Genomic DNA, 20000 nt, shown 5'->3' on the forward strand with positions numbered 1-20000 from the left:
TTAATGGTACATAATATTGGCAGCATAGCCCCAGAGTCAGCTTCTTAGGGAGGGGGGGTGTTTGGGCGGGGAGGGGAGGGGGAAATTGGGCTGATTTGATTTGCCCAGCCGATCCTCTCCAGAGGTGTTCATTAGGGCAGAGCGGGCAGGAACAGTGAAGGAGGCCCACTTTGCATGCATTAACCAGCACTAAAGGTTTCTTAAGAAGTGACAAATGACCCCGGTGGCATGCGATTGGGGAAATCAAAGCAAATTGGAGGCTTTTTGGGGTAATGCGCGGACATGCTGGTAAATAACAGCTAGCTCTAATGCGTTGGGATGAGCTGGTGAAGCTACTGGGTTTAGGTGGTTGAAGCACTTCTCCGGTGCAGTGTGGTTTTATTCACTTTGCGGAGAGGAAAGCCTGTCACGTAAATGCGGGTTTCACAAAAAAGGGGATGGAGTTTATCTCACTTTTTCTTGCTCAGATGCTTCTTTCAGCATCCGCTTGAAGGATCAGCTCTCAATGAAATAGCACGGTTTTAGCCAAACATGAGTGATTTCAACCACCACACAAGTGATCTGTCATCCTAACTTATGGTGAAAACAAAATTGCCTTTGAAATGAGATTTTAGGCTGGCCGGACAGAGAGGCTAATTTTATGTGTTTTGGGTTAAAAAATTGTAGGGGGATGTTTTTGGGTAGATTAATAAAGTTCAGGGGGAAAAAAAAAACAATTTTCTCCCAGAGTGCACAGCGAATCAACTCCAGTATTATGAATATCCTCTTGTCCCAAAATCAATCTCATAAAAACGCCACTTAATTTTTCAAGCACCCAAGATGTGGGCTCCTTTTTAAATTGAAAACATCATAATGAAAGATTTCCACTGTGAACATGGCAGAGGAAAAGAGAGAGAGAGTGAGAAAAAGGGGAGACAGATGAAGAAAGAAGGCAGAGAGGAAGAAAAACAGGGGGATGAAGGAAGAAAGGAGAAGAGAAGACTCAAGGAGAGAAAAATAGAAAGGGGTGGGGTGGGTGGGTGAGAGGAATGACCCTCCCCTTTGTATCTCTTTAGAGGTAGGAGGCAAACATTTAAATGGATGTGTCATTGTGAAGATGGATAGGACTCGGCTAATGCGTTTTCTCTCACATCACTGGGAATTAACTCCTCGCCAACTTCTTAGCCTGGCATTGGGGGTGTGTAATGAACCTTACACGGAAGGCGCAAAACATGTTTATCTTTTCTGCCTCTCTCTCTTTCTTTCAAACAAGCAAACACACACACACACACACACACACACACACGCACAAACACAGACACAAACACACACACGCAGAGACATGGCTGTGACTGATTGGAAGCTGAAAGCTCAAAGCCAATTTCACAAACTCATCTCCCTCTTCCATTTGTGTGTGTGTGTGTGTGTGTGTGTGTGTGTGCGCGCGCGCATGTTTCAAAGGGAGTAAGAGTAAAGGGGAAGGCAGGGAGTGTATGTACGTAAGTGTGTTCATATGTGTGTATATATATATGCATGTGCATGTGTACTGTGATGGCACTCAGTAGGTTTTTACACATACACCGGGGGGCAACAGCTCATATGTCTCACTCTACTGCTAGAGGATGGTGGTGGAATGAGTGTTTTTGAAATGTTGGTTTCTCTTGGCCCCCTCCTCTCTCTCTCCCTCTCTTTCTGTCTTTTCTGGCTTCCTCTGGTCTTTTCTCATCTCCGGATGAAAGTGAAAGGGGAACCCCCCCACTGTCTCGGGTCCCCGTGCAGGCTGGGCTGCGAGGCTCCTGTGCATCCCTCCAGGGCCGAGGCTCGCTTCCTTCTTCATCTCCACAGGACGGCGGAGACGGAGGGGGGTCCCACGTCTCGTCCCCCTCCCCCTCCTCCTCCTCGCCCTCCTCCTCCTCCTCCTCCCCCCTCCTCCTCGCCCTCCTCCTCCTCCTCCTCCTCCTCGCCCCAGCCACAGCCGCCGCTGCAGCCCCACCACCGAACCCCAGCCATGCTGCTCGCCTCCGACTGGGCCTTTGTCCTCCCATCTTCCCCCATTTCTCAACCACACACACACACACACACACACACACACACACACACACACACACACACACATCTTCCTCTTCCAATCCCCCCGCTTAACACCCAGGATGATTTAACCTGAGGGAATAACACTAATGCAGCAGTACATACATGTACACACACACACACACACACACACACACACAGACACTCTGATTTATTTATTCATGAAAGACCAGCCCTTTTTGAACAAACATATTTGATGTTGATAGTAGAAATATGTCTTCCTTTATTGATGCAGTCTGCAGGCATCTTGCAGTGAGTGCACTATAGGCTTCCCTGGCTCCTCTAAAGACACCTCTGATTGATATCGATGTTAATTAGTGCGGTTTCTGCTAACAACATCACTTCTCTGTACAATCCAGCCATCAACTGAGCTTGTGTAACATATGTATTGAATCATTTTGGTCTCACAAGATAACTATCCATCAATCCTAGTTGACTATTGAGTCACGTAAAGTATAGCTTTGCCAGTCTTGATAAATAATGCATCAGCCCTAATCTACATTTTTACTTTATTTAAATTCCCAATTAGCAGCTGAGCAAAATTGGTCAAGGCTCATGCTTGCTCTTTTGTTGTGATTTTGTTAAAGAGAAACCTATTTTCCCATCTTTTTGGGTGCAAATATTTACTAGGGACAAAAACTACAAAAATAAAATGGCTTCAGTAATGAGTTAGAATAATATATTTAGTGGAACAGTGTAGTCCTAGGGGCAACCATCTCTGTCAAAGTAAAATGCTTTGAGTGCAGCACAAATATTCCATAACATGACACACACACACACGTCCTTCAGAAATGTGGTAGCAGGTATCATGTCTTGCAGCAGCAACATGGAAAGGGAAGACCATAGCCAAGTCAATGAGCTGCTAAAGAAAATAGAGGACATTTTTGTGAGAAACATGTTTTACAAGGATTGATTGTGAAAAAGAAGGAACAAGATAAGAACACAAAAGAAATAAGGATGTTGATGCTCAGACCAAAAGGAATTCTACAATAAACAGGTAAGTTATAGTCTGCACTGGAACTGGCACAGTAATCATATAGCCTGTTTTGCAATTTCTCAACAAATGTTAAATCTTTCAGATCTGAGAATGGTTCTCCTTGGACATCAGTTTAGTGGAAAAAGCTCAGCAGGAGACACCATTTTGGGAGCAAACATGTTTGACTTTAACGTCTTCAACGTTCTCATGTCTGAAATCAACAGTAGCTGGGAGACTGGTAGCTGAGGTCACGATCATCGACACACCAGGCTGTCGAAGGTCTTTTCACACACACACTCCGAAAAAGTCTAAATATGTGATTGTGCGTAGTGTGTCTCTGTGTGCTCCAGGATCACATGCTTTTCTCCTGGTGATACCAGTGGACAGTTATGCATCATGTAATGGATTATAATCAAGGAATGCATCATTGTATGATAATCTAATTATACTGATGATGTATTATTGTATTATGATGATGTACAGTGTTGGGATCATCTAATGGGATTATGTATTTAGAATACAAAATATGAGTAACTGTATTTAAATACTATTTAAATGGGTGCAGAATACAGTTACACTGATCAATTTAAGGGATTACATTTAAAGTCATTATAACATGCAGGCCCAGGCTTTTTTCAACCAAATGTAGCCTATAATGTAACTCTCAGGTGGCTCTCTTTATAATGATACTAAATGAAAAACACAGGAAATGTAGAATGTGAAATTAGTTTTGTTGTAGGCAGCTAGCATTCTTTAGGCCAGTATTCTCATTTCTTGACAGAGTGGTCTGAAAAAAAAAGGCATTGATCACGGGATCAAAAGAGTATATATACTTATACTTACTTATATACTATATATATACTTATTTATATACTGTATGTTGTTTAACCTGTGTATAACTTGTTTGGGATTTTGCAGTCTTGTAGCCTATGTGCGGACAAAACATCTCTAGGTTCTTTTACACAGTGATGTGTTTCATAGCACATAGGGTCCACTCAGACAACTTTTCAATATTCAGTGACTGAAGTTTGATCATATGGGAAACCAGTCCAACCCGAACCCAGCCATTTCAACTGTTAGTAAATGAGTTAATCATACACAGTGTTGGTGACATGCAGGTAAGGGAACAGGACAAGGTTCATATGTAGTAAATTTTGACCATGAATAGGCCTACGATAAAAAATAATTGTACCTCAAATGATTAACTGTTGACATGTCTTAGAAAAACACTTTACTTAGAAAACTTGACTTGACTTTTAAACAACACCAAAAATGTGTAGCCTCCCTTTGTTTCACATCATAACATTATGATTTGTTATTAATGCAGACTTATGGAAAGTACATGGAAAGGGTGAGAGCGAGCCCCCATGAACTTCACAATTTCACAGTGGGACAGCCATAAGCCCTCACAGACTTTGATGGGAATGTGCATCAAAGTCTGTGTGTGTGGGGGGGGGACATTGAGATTCAGCCACTCCGTGTTTGCAGAAAATTGAACTGGGGAACATACTGTAGGACCCTGGGAGCATTAGACCTTGTGAACTTAGGACCCTGGGAACATAGGTATGCTCCCGCTATGAGCTATGAGCAAAGTGAACTTTGATCATGTGGGAACAGTCCAAACTGAACCTAGCCATATTCTGTTAGTAAATGAGTTAATCATACACGGTGTTGGTGCACATGCAGGTAAGGGAACAGGACACGGCGATGTAGTAAACTTTGACTATGAATACGATAAAAAAGTAATTCTACCTCAAATGATTAACTGTTGTCTTGACATGTCTTAAAAAACATTTGGCATACATTATTTAATTAGCTTCATGTTTTAAACAATGAGATTTTACATTTGAAGTTGGTGTAGTAAAACTGTTTGGAACTGAAATTGTAGATTTTGTGGTTTGTATTTGTACTTTTATATATTTGGAAGTTTCAAATAAGTTAATTTCCAAAAACATATGCAGATTTACAATATGTTAAAGCAGGGGTCTCAAACTCCGGCATGCAAATTCTCATGTCTAGTGGTTAAAATTAGTTAATCAAATGCACATTTAGTGACAGTTCTAAACAATGAACTATCAGCTTCTGGTTATACGGAATGTTTAATAGCATTATTGGATTGCATTAACCTTTGTAGAGCTTTTGTGAGTGCTGTTTTGAAATTTTGTTTACCTAAATGACTGTAAATAAATGGTAGAAAGTCACAATAATCTCTTATGCAGAAACTAAACTCATACTACAGAAAGTGTGGAAACAGCTATTTAGACATAGTTGAACTGCCAATGTCTGCTTCTTAGCTGTGAGGAAATGTTGGCAATGTTTATGGGAAAGACATAACACAAAGTAACCCAGTGCAATACCAAAACTTATGGCCAGAATGAAATGTGTTTCATCATATGTAGTTTTAAACCAACTAACAAATCCTGAATGGTCCACTCTGATCATGTGGGAAGTGGGAACAGTCCTGAACCTGAACCTAGCCATTTCAATGTTAGTAAATGAGTTAATCATACACAGTGTTGGTGATATGCGGGAACAGGACACGGTGTTCATATGTAGTAAACTTTGACCTTGAATAGGCCTACAATAAAAAGTAATTGTACCCTAAATGATTAACTGTTGACATGTCTTAAAACATTTGTCATAAATTATTTAATTAGCTTCATATTTTAAACAATGAGTTGTACATTTTATATTTGAAGTTGGTGTAGTAAAACTGTTTGGAACTAATATATAAAAGTATAGATTTGCTTCTTTGTATTAGTACATTTGGAAGTTTCAAATATCTCTGATAACTCGTCGCGCCTAACAATGCCCCTTAGCTGTTCAAAAAATCAGTGTAACCTACGACCTCTTGTGGCTTATTGCTTAATTAGTCCCCACAGTAATCATCTTACCCATCATTATGTTCATGTATGTAACTTATATTGACATGAGAAATGTCAACCAACATGGCTGTGCACCGTAATAGAGGATAAAATGTTAAATGCTCAAAATTACCTAATTTATGTCCCTCTTTTCCAGGAAGTAAGTCTCATGCAGAGATGAGGATCATACTTTTAGGAAGTGAGGAAGGAGGCAAGACTTCTGCAGGGAACACCATCTTAGGGAGAAAGGCATTCGAGCTGAAGAAAAGTGCTGAGTGTATAAAGAAAGATGGAGTGGTAGCTGGACGACAAATCACTGTTGTTGACACACCAGGACGGAGGAAAGACTATCTAGCATCATCTACCCGAATACTGTACAAAGATGAAGTGGTTCGCAGTGTAGCTATTGCCTCCCCAGGACCTCATGCTCTACTTCTTGTTATTAAGATTAATTGTCCATTTGAGGCTGTATGCAAACAAGCAGTGGAGGAACACCTACAACTCTTTGGGGAGAATGTCTGGAACCACATAATAGTGCTGTTCACTCATGGGGATAAGCTAGAAGATATCACCATACAACAGTACATTCAAGATGAGGGAGAACCTTTGCTGGAGCTCCTTCAGAAATGTGGTAACAGGTATCATGTCTTCAACAATAAGGAGAGGAAAGACCACAGTCAAGTCAATGAGCTGCTGAAGAAAATAGAGGACATTGTTGTGAGAAACAAAGGCCACCATTTTCAGATGGACAAACATGTTTTACAAGGATTGATTGTGAAAAAGAAGGAACTAGATGAGAAAGCAAAAGAAAGAAGGATGTTGATGCCCAGACCAAAAAGAATTCTACAATCAACAGGTAAGTTGTAGACTGCACTGGAACTAGCTCAAGTCACATAGCCTGTTTTGCAATTTCTCAACAAATGTTGTTCAATCTTTCAGATCTGAGAATGGTTCTCCTTGGACATCAGTGTAGTGGAAAAAGCTCAGCAGGAGACACCATTTTGGGAAAAAACTTATTTGACTTCAAGACTGTTCCTACGTCTGTACTCAAGAAATCAACAGTAGCTGGGAGACAGCTCACGGTCATTGACACACCAGGCTGGTTAAAGGATGGTCTTCTGAAAGACACTTCAAAAAAGTCTAAAAATGAGATTGTGCGTAGTGTGTCTCTGTGTGCTCCAGGGCCACATGCTTTCCTCCTGGTGATACCTGTGGACTCCACATTCACAAACAGCGATGAAAAATCGATCATTGAACATCTGGAGATTTTTGGAGACCAGGTCTGGAGTTATGTTATACTGGTGTTCAGCCATGCAGACTGGATGGGTGACACAGCCATTGAGCTGTACATAGAGAGTGAGGGGGAGGCTATACAGAGGCTTGTGGAGAAATGTGGGAACAAGTACCACGCTCTCAACAACATGACTACAGGTGATAGACCTCAGGTCATAGATCTACTGGAGAAGATTGAACACAATGTCATAGTAAATAAAGGCAATCATTTTGAGATGGATGCCAATATTATAGACAAAATGGAACTTTGTAGTTTGCAAGAAGAGGTGGAGAGTGATGGAAAGAACCAAAGACGTGGAGAAGGTCTGACCTCAGGTGATGGTGACACTTCAGGATATGGTACCTCTCTTCATACTGGTCCTCTCTCCTTGCGTTCAGATGAGTCCATGGAAAATTTCACCCAATTCTGAATATGGGAGTAGGGGACACTTTTAGTCATGGCCAAAGGGCCAAAGCTAAGTGGACATCATGGCCTCAGAAAGTAAAAAATCCTGTCATGTATTACTCTTGCCTGTGCACTTAACACAGGTGATACTTCCTGGAAGACCAGATGGTTTAGAGAATGATTGGAACAAATATGTAGTAGTATTTGCTGAAGCTGGGATGTCCACCTCTCGTCTCTCTGTGCTATTGTTTCTTCAGAACGTCTTAAAATTCTCATGTCTAGTGGTTAAAATTAGTTAATCAAATGCACATTTAGTGACAGTTCTAAACAATGATTATTTTAAGTAATTTGACATAGAAAAATAGATTTTTTCCCATTTTCGGCGTATGAGGCTTCCTGGAGAACAGTTTCACTCTCATCCCCTATTTTTGATGTTCCACAGCGTGTGGGAATGTAGTTTCACAAAATATAGACTGCTGATATATTTTTTTGTCTTGCACAAACATTTTAATGTCTTGCACAAACAGTTTTTTTGGGGGAGAATATTTTTTTCCCTCATTAGCTTACAGTATGTCTGTTAGCATACTGTACATGTCTCATCGCATCATGTCTCAACTATTTTAAAACATTTTTTTGTGAATACTGAGCATTGTATTTGTTATATTAAAGGAAAATTCCGGTATTTAGCACTTTGAGTCCCTTTTCTGGTTTGTTTTGGATGAACTAGAGAAATTTTGACGATTGGTCCTGTCTCGACTTTTCTGACTCGTTTTGAATCACTTTTGACAACTCAGAGTGGCTGCCAACAGGCTTACTCAAACTTGTCCTAAAACAACCCTTAAAATTCGTTTTCAAAACTGTGCAACTCACCAGGTGGTTAGTGTTCGTTGATTATTAAAATCAAATATATTGGCGCAAGGTATGATTTCCAGCCGTCTTATTTGCTATTGTGGAACTATTTTCACCTCACCTGGACACTTCACAACCGCGTATAAACTTCCGCTCAATATTTGAACCTGAAGCATAGACAGTGGCGCAGTAATATCAATGTGCAGTGAGTCTTCCAACAGAAATCGATGGGATTTTACAAAATGGCAAATAAAACACGCCAGAAACTGTATTTCACTACGCTACTTGTTTTGGAACATCAACAAACACCACTAACCACTCGGTGAGTTGCACAGTTTTGAAAACGAACGTTAAAGGGACACCAGGCAACGTTTTCGTGTTAATTACTCATCTTCGTAAGTCGGTATATAGTTAAATGACTCGTTACAGGCCGAATGAAGACTCTCTCTATGCCACTACTGCCTGTAGGGAAGAATATCCCGCTTACAAGTTCAGTGTATTGTACCATGAACCGGAAGCAGGATCAGTTTACAGCACAGAGGCAGGCTAACGAAACACTAGAGATTGTTGCAAACATGTGTATAATGGCAGAGCCGTGAAGAAGAAGCAGCGAAAACCCTTCACGGAAGACGCAAAGAAAAGGAAAAGAGCTTCAGACCGAAATGCGAGGGAGTTTAAGTAGAGAAAAAGCATCAGGCTTGCCTGGTGTCCCTTTAAGGGTTGTTTTAGGATATGTTTGAGTATGCCTGTTGGCAGCCACTCTGAGTAGTCAAAGGCGATTCAAAACGAGTCAGAAGTCGAGACAGGACCAATCGTCAAAATTTCGGTGTCCACCACTCTAGTTCATCCAAAACAAACCAGAAAAGGGACTCAAAGAGCTAAATACCGGAATTTTCCTTTAAACTTCTATGTTTTATGTTAGCATGCTTTTAGAGAGTTCAATCTCTCATGATCATCTAGTGAGCACACTTATGCATGTAATGGATTATAATCAGCACAATTACATGAAAATCGAATTGTACTGATGATGTGTGTAACACACATATTTGTATTAAATTTCAACATGGAGAAAATGTATGAATTTTGTGTTGACTGATGCATGTATGCATGGCATCCTCAGGTAAAGCAACATGTATTGCATGTACAGTAGATACTACATAATATGCTAGGGTACTACTTACAGTATATGTATATGTAGATAACAACAGTTATCCTTTGCTACCAGAACATGGAGTGATATGGTGAGGACCAGTGAGAACCAAACTGGGAACTTCACTACTGTAGAAACTCTTGTCTCATGTGTGGGATATGTGAGAGAGTTATGTGAGATATAAACTCTTGCCTCATGTGTGAGATATGCTTTTGTAAGGTAGTGTTAGGCACTGAGTGCAACAAAAATATTCCATGGCATGACAAACAGACAGGAGGGGGAACACAGCATACTAATAATGTTATGTTTTAAGTTTATTCATCTACCCCTAGACACACATTGCACAACATTTTACTTTTGTACCTAAACTGACATTTTCTATTTTTATGTTAATAAATATCATTTAAATCGTTACGCTAAGGTGTGGTCTCCCCTATGTTGAGTCTGCCTGGAGCCAAGCGGTCTTAACATTGACAATTGCTGCATGGGCTCATTCTCAGGACATTGCTGTGTTTTACACTCTGACTGAGTTGTGCAAGGACTGAATTGTGCATTTTGCCTCTTGGTCTCTAAGCGAGGATTGAAGCAACTCCACACTAACCTGACATCCATCAGTACTGGCCAGTTAGTAAACGACTCTTCCTCTACCCAACCCCACTCTCCCCACCTCTGACCACTCTTCCTTTGTCACTCCCTGCGAAGACGTCCCTGAGAGTACTGCATTAGAGCTCCAAGGAAGCCACTAGCCCCAGGGCCAATTTAATTGGCAAGCACACAGGTCTGTAGCTATTTCCTTCTGAAGAATGGTGGCCTGAAGCGCACGCTGTGCTATGGCGGTTAATAATACACATTTATACCCCTGCACGCCGAGGCATTTATAACTCCCAGACTTTCATTTATTTCATGCATCTTATCTCCTAACCCCCCGGCAGTGCTTCCTCATTCTTGCACGTAAGATTCCTGCCAATGTTATTATTTTTATTATTATTATCATAGTTATTTTCCGCATGCGGCACAAAGCTTTGGAGAATTAATGATAAAAAGAGGTGGCGGTGTGTTTAGGTGTTGGAAAGTAATGGAAAAAGTTTAACGGCGAACTTTCTGCAGGGATTTCTTGTCTCTTTGGCTCTACAAATGTGACATTGGCTCTTAAGACGTTACATAACGTTTCCTCAGTAGCAGGGCTCTGAGAAGAAATCACTCAGTCATGATCTGGAATTACCTTCATTCTAGATGGGTTTGGTAGGATGAGTCATTATCAAGGCCCAATACTTCAATTTCTTCAATCACAGAGAAAGGGCACATCCCTGACTTTTGTAAATGGTATGTGTCTTTGATTGAGCCCTATAATGGTCCAGAGTAATTTACAGAGTATGAATGCTTGTGTTTGCTTTGCCATTGTTCTGGTGTTCGATCGGTGCGAGGGTACAATATGTCATTCCTGTTCATTTTCATAGTGATTGTCATGGAGACCCTTATTATTACTGGTCATTCTGGATGAACTTCAGAGATGTTTTCAGTAATGACTCTGAAAATTCGCTCAGAGTTCATGACCCCTGTAATAATTGACTGAGCTGAGGGATTTTTATCATTGTTAATTGTCCACAGATGAGGGATGCTACAATAAAACAGCATAATTATCAGCCAATTCACATGTGATACGGCATTACAGCTGCAGTGATTTAGCGTCCATGGCAGTGCAAATCTCCTTTAGTTCTGAATGACATCAGTACACACAATGGAACAAAATATAGAACGCATAATGGTAATGGATTTTTTTGAAAACACAATTACTGGCCTTCATTCTATGCCAGGTACAATGCCAATGTGTATGCTTGGTCTTTTCAAAACTGCTGTTATTTAAGTAGTTTTCACCTACTATTGTCCAGAATGAGGTTATTCTAAGATAAAAATGTGAAGAGAGAAAAAAAGAAAACAGAGGTGATTTGTTCTTTGGAAGACGGAGGTAAAATGCATTCTGAATGTACAGAGTACAGACAGGTGTGATAAGGGATGTGTATAAAACTGGAATTGGGGATTAAAAATCGTTAATGATTTATGGTTTTCCAGTGCTCAGATATTCAGCTACCTCTCTCTTTTCCCCCGATTATTGCGGTGTACAGCTATACAATACATTCCTCAATTCTTTCTCACACTCTATCTCTTGGTCTCTCTCTTCATTTCTAATCTATTACCCCCCATCTCTCTCTCTTTTTCTCTCTCTCTCCTCCACTTCACCATTCATTCAATTCCTTCCTCCAACCCCTATTCCCAGAGGACGCGTGGAGCTGAAACCGCTGCAAACAGATCAGGAGATCGATACGCCGGACCGTAACATGTCGTCCATCCTTCTTATAGTCAGCAGAAACAAAGTGTTTATTAAGCGAAACTACCCTTGGCTCAGAGCCACTCTGGTGTCTCAGGCAGGAAACCTGCACCAGTGCTGAAGCCCATTCCCTCATGCACTGCAAACTGCACCACGGGAGAATATTTTCCATCTCTATCCATCTCAGCTGTTAATTATCCACATTTATAGTTTCTGCTTGCCTCATCTTCGATTTGTTTGGGGAGGGGGGGGGCAGAGCATAATAATGCAATGTGTTCGTATGTGGTGTACATCACTATGGAAAGGTGTGTTTGGTTAATTGGGTAATGGCGCCATGGGGCATTTGCATTCAATGGGTACTACACGCCGTGATGCATGCACTCGTAGTGCTGAGGCAACAGTGATTTCAGCTCGTCGGAACATAAAGAAACAATTCAGAGCAAATCCCTTTCAAATGATTGCATTAAGCGTTCATCTGCGCCAAATTGAAGGGAAGTGGAGAGACACTGCCTTTCCTCCCAAAGCATTATGGGCGATTAGATTAAAAGGAAGTAGATGGCAGTAGGGTGTGGTGTGGTGCTGGCAGGTGGATGTTGGGAGAGAAGACTGCAGAGTGATGGGTGGACCACCATAACACACTGGACAGAGGATGGAGGGAGGGCAGGGAAGGATGGAGCACAAACAACCCTGGCGAAGGAGAGATCTCCCATGTCGACATGGAATGGAGACTCGTCGGCTGCAGCCTTCACTAGCATCTCAGGTTGATGGACAGAGGAGATAGATCAGTGCCACTCCAGCTCCAGGCATCCACAGGGCTAATCAATCTGCAAGTAATGGAGTAAGTGGCTGTGGAAGGATATTAAATGTTAATTGCTGTAAAGTATCGATCACATCCATTGATCTGTAAGATAATTGCAATCAGTGCAAACAAAGATACATTATATTGGGTGTGTGGGGGGACTTCATGTCTATGTGGTGATTGTAAACCAGTCAAATGGATGGGTAGATAGATTGATGGATGGATGGATGGATGCTGTTTATTCTTATTTATTTTGTTTGTTGGACCCCACCTCACCCTGTGGGGTGAGGGAGAGCCAGGAGTGGATGCATGAAAAAAAAATGAGCATCAAGTGTCAAGCATCAAGCCAAGAAACCTGTAGTGGCTGATCCTGAAACAGTCCAGGGCTTGGCCTGCCACCCCACTGGATCAATCCCTCTCTCTCTCCTTCACAACACAGACGGCTCTCTCCTTGGAAGTCCATTAGTCCTTTTCAACTTCCAAGCCAGTGCTGGAATCCTGTGATTGGCCAGTAGTTTGGGGGTTGGAGTCGTAGAGCAGTTCATAAATTAACCTCGGGTGGCTTTGGGTCGATGAGCAACAACCTCTAACTCCCAGTCAAAGAAAGGGAGGGGGAAAGAGGTCTTGTTGAGGATGGGGTGGGGGGGTGTTACTGTATGTAGAGGCAGAAGCTGGGGTGAGGAGGGCTGAGGAGGGGGTTAGGTATGGTTGATCTCAAGGTACCCTGGGAGCGCTGGCAGCCAGAGGAGCTTGTCAGCTGCCTGTTGAATAATACATGGAGGAACAGTTGGGCTCCGCTACCACATGACTCTCTGTCGGACCCCGCAGGCCTCCCGATCAATAACACTTAGCTGTTGCTTTATAATCAAGTAGACACTAAAATTCCATCATCGGGCAATTAGCTGCCAGACTCCCCTGTCCAAGAAGCCTCATGTCACCCAGGTCTGTTGTTAAAGTGGAATAATGTTTAGGCAAGCTTGGTGTGATTGAAGGTTTCTCTGGGTTTAATAAGGGAAAGGTCAGGCCTGACAACAATATTGTCTCACAGAAGAGAAGAGTGGAGTGGCAGGCTGAGATGGATTAATATCGAAGGGGGTCTTTGTACGTGGGGGCCCCCCTGTGTTATTTCTTTTGAAAGTTTTCATTACGTGTTTCATTTGCTTGTCGACACCGTGGCCCCCTTTCACTTAGTGTCATTGCTGACACTGGCATCTGAGAGCGGTGAGTCCTCCGTGTGGCATTAAAAACTCCCTCGCCTGACAATCTGACCAGCCATTGTCACTTTCTCAACATCTCGACTCGAACGCCGCGAGCACTCGCTATAAAACTTTCCCTTCCACTCACTGCGGGGGCGCACCGAGCGCCGTAACGGCTCCCACACAGTCGTGGTTGGCGCAGTTTGCGTCTGGCGCATCCACCGTCTGCATTGAGGCTAATGGGCCATGGACACAGGGGGGGGGGGTCCGCAGGAGGTCCAGTGGCCCCCAAGGTAAGGAGAATCACACTGGAACAATAACACTAAGGCTCACTTCACTCACTTCTTTTCGCCCTTGCTGCAGGCCATTGAGGTTTTTCTTTGTCTTAAAAGCAGCTTGTTATGAGCCCGCTGTTGGAACCAAACAACAGTGGAAGACACCGCAGGTAAAAAGCAACACAAGAAAACATATCCAAACAACCTAGCAGTATTTCTCCCTCTTTCTTTTCTTCTTTCTTGTGAGATTAAGCATGACAGAAACTATAAAGTTGACTCATACCCACACCATTATATTCTCACATATTTTTTCTCCCTTGAACAGTTTTCTGGAACCTTCCTCCTGCAGTCACTAAGCATTCCAGGCCCCTAATTCATCATGGACTGGTAGCAGTCTCTCAGGGCCCTTGAGAGTGGAGTGAAGTGGATAGCATCTCCACAGGGTCACAAGTAAATGTTTAGGTGTGTTGGCTCATCAGGACTCCATTAGGGAAAGTGAGATCACCCGGCGCGGTCAATCTTAAGTGGTTGTTTGGACGTGTGTGATGATCTGGTCTTTAAAAATTCACCTCTGATAGCTATTAGATTGTAATATCTCCTGGGTTTCCATTCGTTTTATGTGAGCTTGCAATATTCAGTTTAATTTTTGAGGTTGTCCTGGGTGACTTTTTTATCTGAGGATATTTGTTCTATCTCAACATAGTTCTTCGTAGACTCATATTTGTGCAAATACACAATGTAATATTTACCACACACAGCTCTTCCCTCTTGTTGAAATATTATATGTCTTTTTCTAAAATAAAAGCAGCGAGACTGTTAATAATGCGCACAAAAAGACATGGCTGGTGTTGCATAACTCCTGTGAATACCTTAAGGTCTCATTTTTGAAATTGGCAATAGTTTCTTTGCTGCTGCACTAAGTTTGAAAAATGGCAAGCTCGCTAAAAATATCTCCCAGGCTATTCTGTCAGCGAGCTGTGGAATATTGCTTTAAGCACATTCTTCAATACTGCTTTCAGCTGCGCACACAATAGCATCACACAAACCTCTTCCCTTGTTTAAACAGCAAAAATACCCACACCATTACTCACATATTAAAATACAGACTCCACATATTCGCTTGCCCATGACAATGGTGTATGATCGCATTGTATGTATCTTCATGTGGATATTGAGACCATCAGTAAAAGTATTCCAGAGAAAAAAGTGTTAGAAGTTGTGCTGCGCAGTGCACATTTTCTCTGAGTTGGCATTTGACTTGATTAAGCATTCTGCCGATGCCATCTCTCCTCGGCTGAATAAATATCAGACTAATCTCAGTTTAGCATTCCCAGCTTGGAGTACCTTATCCCTCTCCTGCTATCTCGCGCTGCGCCACTTCTTTCCACCTGTTTCCTCGGCCTTCCATCATCCACCCCCCCCCCCTTTTCCTCCTCCATAACTCTCTTCTCTCCTCCTCTCCTTTTTTTCCCTCTCTTTCTCTTTTCCTCCACTGCTCCATCACTCTCTCCTTCCTCTCCTCGGACACTTGGTGTCATGCATGCCCATACATCTCTTTTCTTTCTGCACTTGGACACGACTTTTCTGTGTGTGTTAGTGCCAAGCTATGTGTGTGTGTGTGTGTGTGTGTGTGTGTGTGTGTGGGAAGGCCACTTCCCCATTCTCCTATCAGAGGCATCAGCATCTTCTCCACCTCAGCCCCCACTCTCCTCCACCCCTCAACTCCACCACTCCCTCAATTCATATTCATGATCACCCAAAGTGCTGTGCCGCCATATGCAAATCACTCAGAATCTATTAGGGTGGGAACACGGAGCAAGGATGAGACATGAGACCCTTCTCTAATTTGGACCTGGGAGTTGCTGGGACTTAGTTTGCGACTGCGGAGGTGTGTGTGGTGTGTGTGTGTGTGTGTGTGTGTGTGGGGGGATACTAGTGGACCCCCCTGTCCTCTCTGAAGGGCTCTCCTCATCACTATTGGCCACGAGGTCAAGAAGGAGCTGTGTACTCTCAGTGAGTTTGAAATAATGGAATAATGGCATAATTAACTGGGAGGGAAATTGCCCTCAGCACAATCGCCCAGGCCCCTCCATTAGAAAAGACCACAGGGCCGTAATTAGCTCTTTCCCGAGCTCTAATTGTCCCGCCGTCGTGGCAGTGGGGTGTTGCTGTCGCTTATAATGAGCCAACACTTTCACCCGCAGAGCAGAGGCCCTCTCTCAATCAAGCATCGGTCCTTGGAGGAGTGTGTACATGTGTGTGTGTATGTGTGTGTGTGTGTGTGTGTGTGTGTGTGTGTGTGTGTGTGTGTGTGTGTGTGTGTGTGGATGTGTAGGCTTGGGTGTGAGTGTGTGTGTGTGTGTGTGCGTGCATGCGTGCGTGTATGTGTGTGTGTGTGTGCATGTGTGTTTGCATTTCCATCCATAGGAGTGAGCACACAGTGATTGCTGTCACTGACATACACTCACATGTCAACTACAAATCTCGAGAAGATGGGTGTACCAGTAGTCCAATATAATATTTTGAGTACAGATTCCTGCAAAATACATTTTAAACTCTTTTATGTCAGACAAAAATAATGTAGTAGAAAGAATTTCAATTTTTATCGACCTGCGTGAAGCCCCTGGCGAAAATATGCCTCAGGTGGCTTCACGTTGGGAAAGCTTATCCCATTTTTGACAACATTTTATGAATACATAATTGACAGCTTAAGACAAGAGTCTGATCCTTTACTGTGAACCTGAACTTGTGCACAATAACAAAAGGGGTCTACAGCCTTTGCATGGGTAAATCTATGGCGATGACCCAAAACAGACATAATTAGTGTGTCAGGTATTTACAAAGCAGCACTATGTGAATAATGCAGAGTCTTCCAGTGCACAGCAAGCAATATGTGGAGGGGAAAGCCAGCATAGACTGTTATGGAGCATATGAAAGAGAGCTGTCCTCTTGGTCTTTTTTTGTGTGCTCTCTTTCAGGTCACAACTATTAATATCCAGCAGAATACAGCAGAAAATGTATGGACACTGAAAGTGTCTGGATACCGTTGAAAACTTTATTGGCTGCAAGCCACCCAAGTGTGTATGCGCTATGCATTCATTACTAAACTCATCTCCAACAACATACTGTAAAAGCGTGTCTTAATGGATCTTGTACTCGCAAAAAACATGCACATCAAAAATGCATGAGATGCACATTCCAATGAATTTTACTGAAACGTGGGAATCATTTTGCAGAATCATTCTCATGTTGTTGTGCTAGATTGATAACTATGTTTTCTGAAGATGGTGTTCAGTCCCACAACGGTTTAGCAAGTGTACAAGGTAGGCCAACCAGTGGTGACATTGCTTTTCTAGAGAGAAACCTAGTCCTGCTGGGAAGCCCCTGGACTTAAATCCTAATCCTGCATTGATTGGAGTCTCTTACTCCGGGGACGAGAAGGCCCACTAAACGACTATCGACACTGGACATTTGAGAAATGCATTCGGCAGCTCTTGATGAGGATTTAATCAAAAATGTATTTGTCGGATCGATGAAAGAGGAAGACACAGGAAGAAGAGCAGAAAGAAGGAGAAGGAGGAGAGGAGAGGAGGAGGGGAGAGAGAGAGAGAGGAAGGAGTGAGGAAGATGGTTTTGTGAAAGGGTGTGCTTGCAGGACAGTGGTGAAGGGGCCTGTGTGGAAGGCTGCTGCTGCTGCTGTGGCTGCAGGTTACTGGCGCATTGCAGCAAACTCACAGAGATGGAGAGAGGGATGGAGGGAGAGAGGGAGGGGGGAGGAGGGGAGCGAGTGAGTGAGCGAGATGGAAGAATTGACACGCTTCTCCTCCTTCACTGTCTCCATACATCAAACTCATGATGCTTTCTTTGTGGCACACGGGCACACACTCACACACACACACACACACACACACACACACACACACACACACACACACACACACACACACACACACACTAAAATACAGACACATAAACACACAGGCAAATCTGCAAACATACACTCAGGAATATGTGCGTGCCTATTGACCTTTCTAAGCGAGCTCTTTTTTAAGCACTGGGAGAGAATGTAGAAAATCACTTGGAGATGTGAATGTCACATTCATTTGTTTTCTGTCTATGTAATCAGCTGTAAGGAAAAAGTCAAGGAGAATTTGCTACACTGACACCTGCACCCCATGCATAGAAAACTCCCCTTGCACTGGTGAACACCCATAGTTATTGATCACCGGGCACCCTATCATGTGCCGGCCAAGAGACAGCCCATAAATTCAAGCGGTGATGACTCCAAAACCCACTTTAAAGTTCACATGAATTATTCAGCTGGCCTGTTGATAAGTTCCACCTCGGCAGCCAAACGCACCGAATACCAGCATCTCCCTCGGAACTGGGTTTATTTTGTTATCAATTTGCAGATTTTTTTGGAAGGGGGAGTTATGAGTGCAGTATACTGATGGTGTTCCGGTGAGATCTCCGGGTGGGTGAGGCGTTCCATAAATGGTGTTGTATTTGCCGTGGGAGTAACGCCCCTCATTTCATGAGTGGCTGGGCTTTATGGGAGAGACATTATTTGAATGTGCCAGAGTCCACACAATATATCATGCCTCGCCGCGTGCTCCCATCCCTTCTCATTTCTCAACGCCTACGGCACCTCAAGACTTTTCTCTCAGTCTTTCTTTTTGTTTCAAAGAGAGAGGGAAAGAGAGACAGAAAGAGTGTGTGTGTGGTGAGAGGAGAGAGAGAGATAGAAGGAGAGAAATACTTCAGACTTTGTAGAGTTTATCCGCCTGTGTCTCTGCTGACACAGGGGGGAGTGGGGATACGTGTTTTCTTACAATGAAACAACTGCTGAGCTGAGCTATAGGAGGAATCCATATGATACTAGAACAAGACAAAACATACAGCTGTTTTTTTAATGCATGTTGGACCTGACAGTATTCTTAAACAGGATGTGTGTGCCATACTGCAGTGGAAATGAGGGTGCATAGGTGTTGGGTGAAAAAATAGTCTTGTTTATCCCAAACAGCCAGACCACAGGAAGGCATCTTCACCACAAGCATATCCCACCACACCTGATCTCTGAACTCCGACTGCCTGAGTACATGAAACAGCTCTCGCCTGCGAAGGTGGCACATTAATAACGCTGAGATGCTGAGAAGGCTGGAAAGTAGCCATTTGCAGAAGCTTTTGTTTTCTGTCATTACCCAAGAGGCATCAGGGCAGCTGGGAATGGAGTTAGTGGACCCCATCCGCATAGGAAAATCTACTCTGGTGACTTTTATGCACTGCCTTTGATGTAGGATGATGTCTTCCTTTAGTTTTTTTTATCTTCTATGTTGTAGCCCAGAAGTGTTTATAAGGCATAAAGCCTCCATCCTCAATACATGTGTTGCTGTTGCCTCTGTTTGAAATGGAGATGCACTTCAGGAACCGTAAACGCCGTGCTTACCCAAGAGGTTTTTTTTTCTAGCACTGTGTGAGTTCCAGACATGGAATTTAAAGTGGAGTTCACTGTGCAGGCTTACTGAGCAGCAGACCTTCAGCCAGGGCCGTCAGGACTCCCTCGAAACCCAATTAGCTCATGTGATGACTTGCACTCATGCTGGAGTCAGCCATTTTGCAGAGGAGTTTTTGAGTGGACCCCACTTGTGGCAAGATGAATGAATGAAAAAGGATGGTGCAGGATATGAACCCGAGCTGAAGACTTTAAAAAGCTATGAGTGGGGGGTTGCAAAGTGATCTGGGCCTGACCTCTGCCCTCGTCTTGAGAGGTTGACGCTTGAGATGAATAAATCATCTTGAAAGACCATCTTTTAAAAAAAA

General features: G+C 43.0%; 1 protein-coding gene across 1 annotated transcript; it reads left to right on the plus strand.

Moving 5' to 3' along the window:
- Positions 1-4655: 4655 nt before the first annotated feature.
- LOC125310722 (GTPase IMAP family member 8-like) lies at positions 4656-8319 on the plus strand. The gene is made up of 3 exons (XM_048268361.1): positions 4656-4729; positions 6065-6763; positions 6847-8319. The coding sequence occupies exons 2-3, from the start codon at positions 6085-6087 to the stop codon at positions 7608-7610; spliced, it is 1443 nt and encodes a 480-aa protein (XP_048124318.1). The 5' UTR covers positions 4656-4729; positions 6065-6084; the 3' UTR covers positions 7611-8319.
- Positions 8320-20000: the final 11681 nt, after the last annotated feature.

This window comes from Alosa alosa, chromosome 17, assembly GCF_017589495.1.
Source record: "Alosa alosa isolate M-15738 ecotype Scorff River chromosome 17, AALO_Geno_1.1, whole genome shotgun sequence".
NCBI classification, from domain to species: domain Eukaryota; kingdom Metazoa; phylum Chordata; class Actinopteri; order Clupeiformes; family Clupeidae; genus Alosa; species Alosa alosa.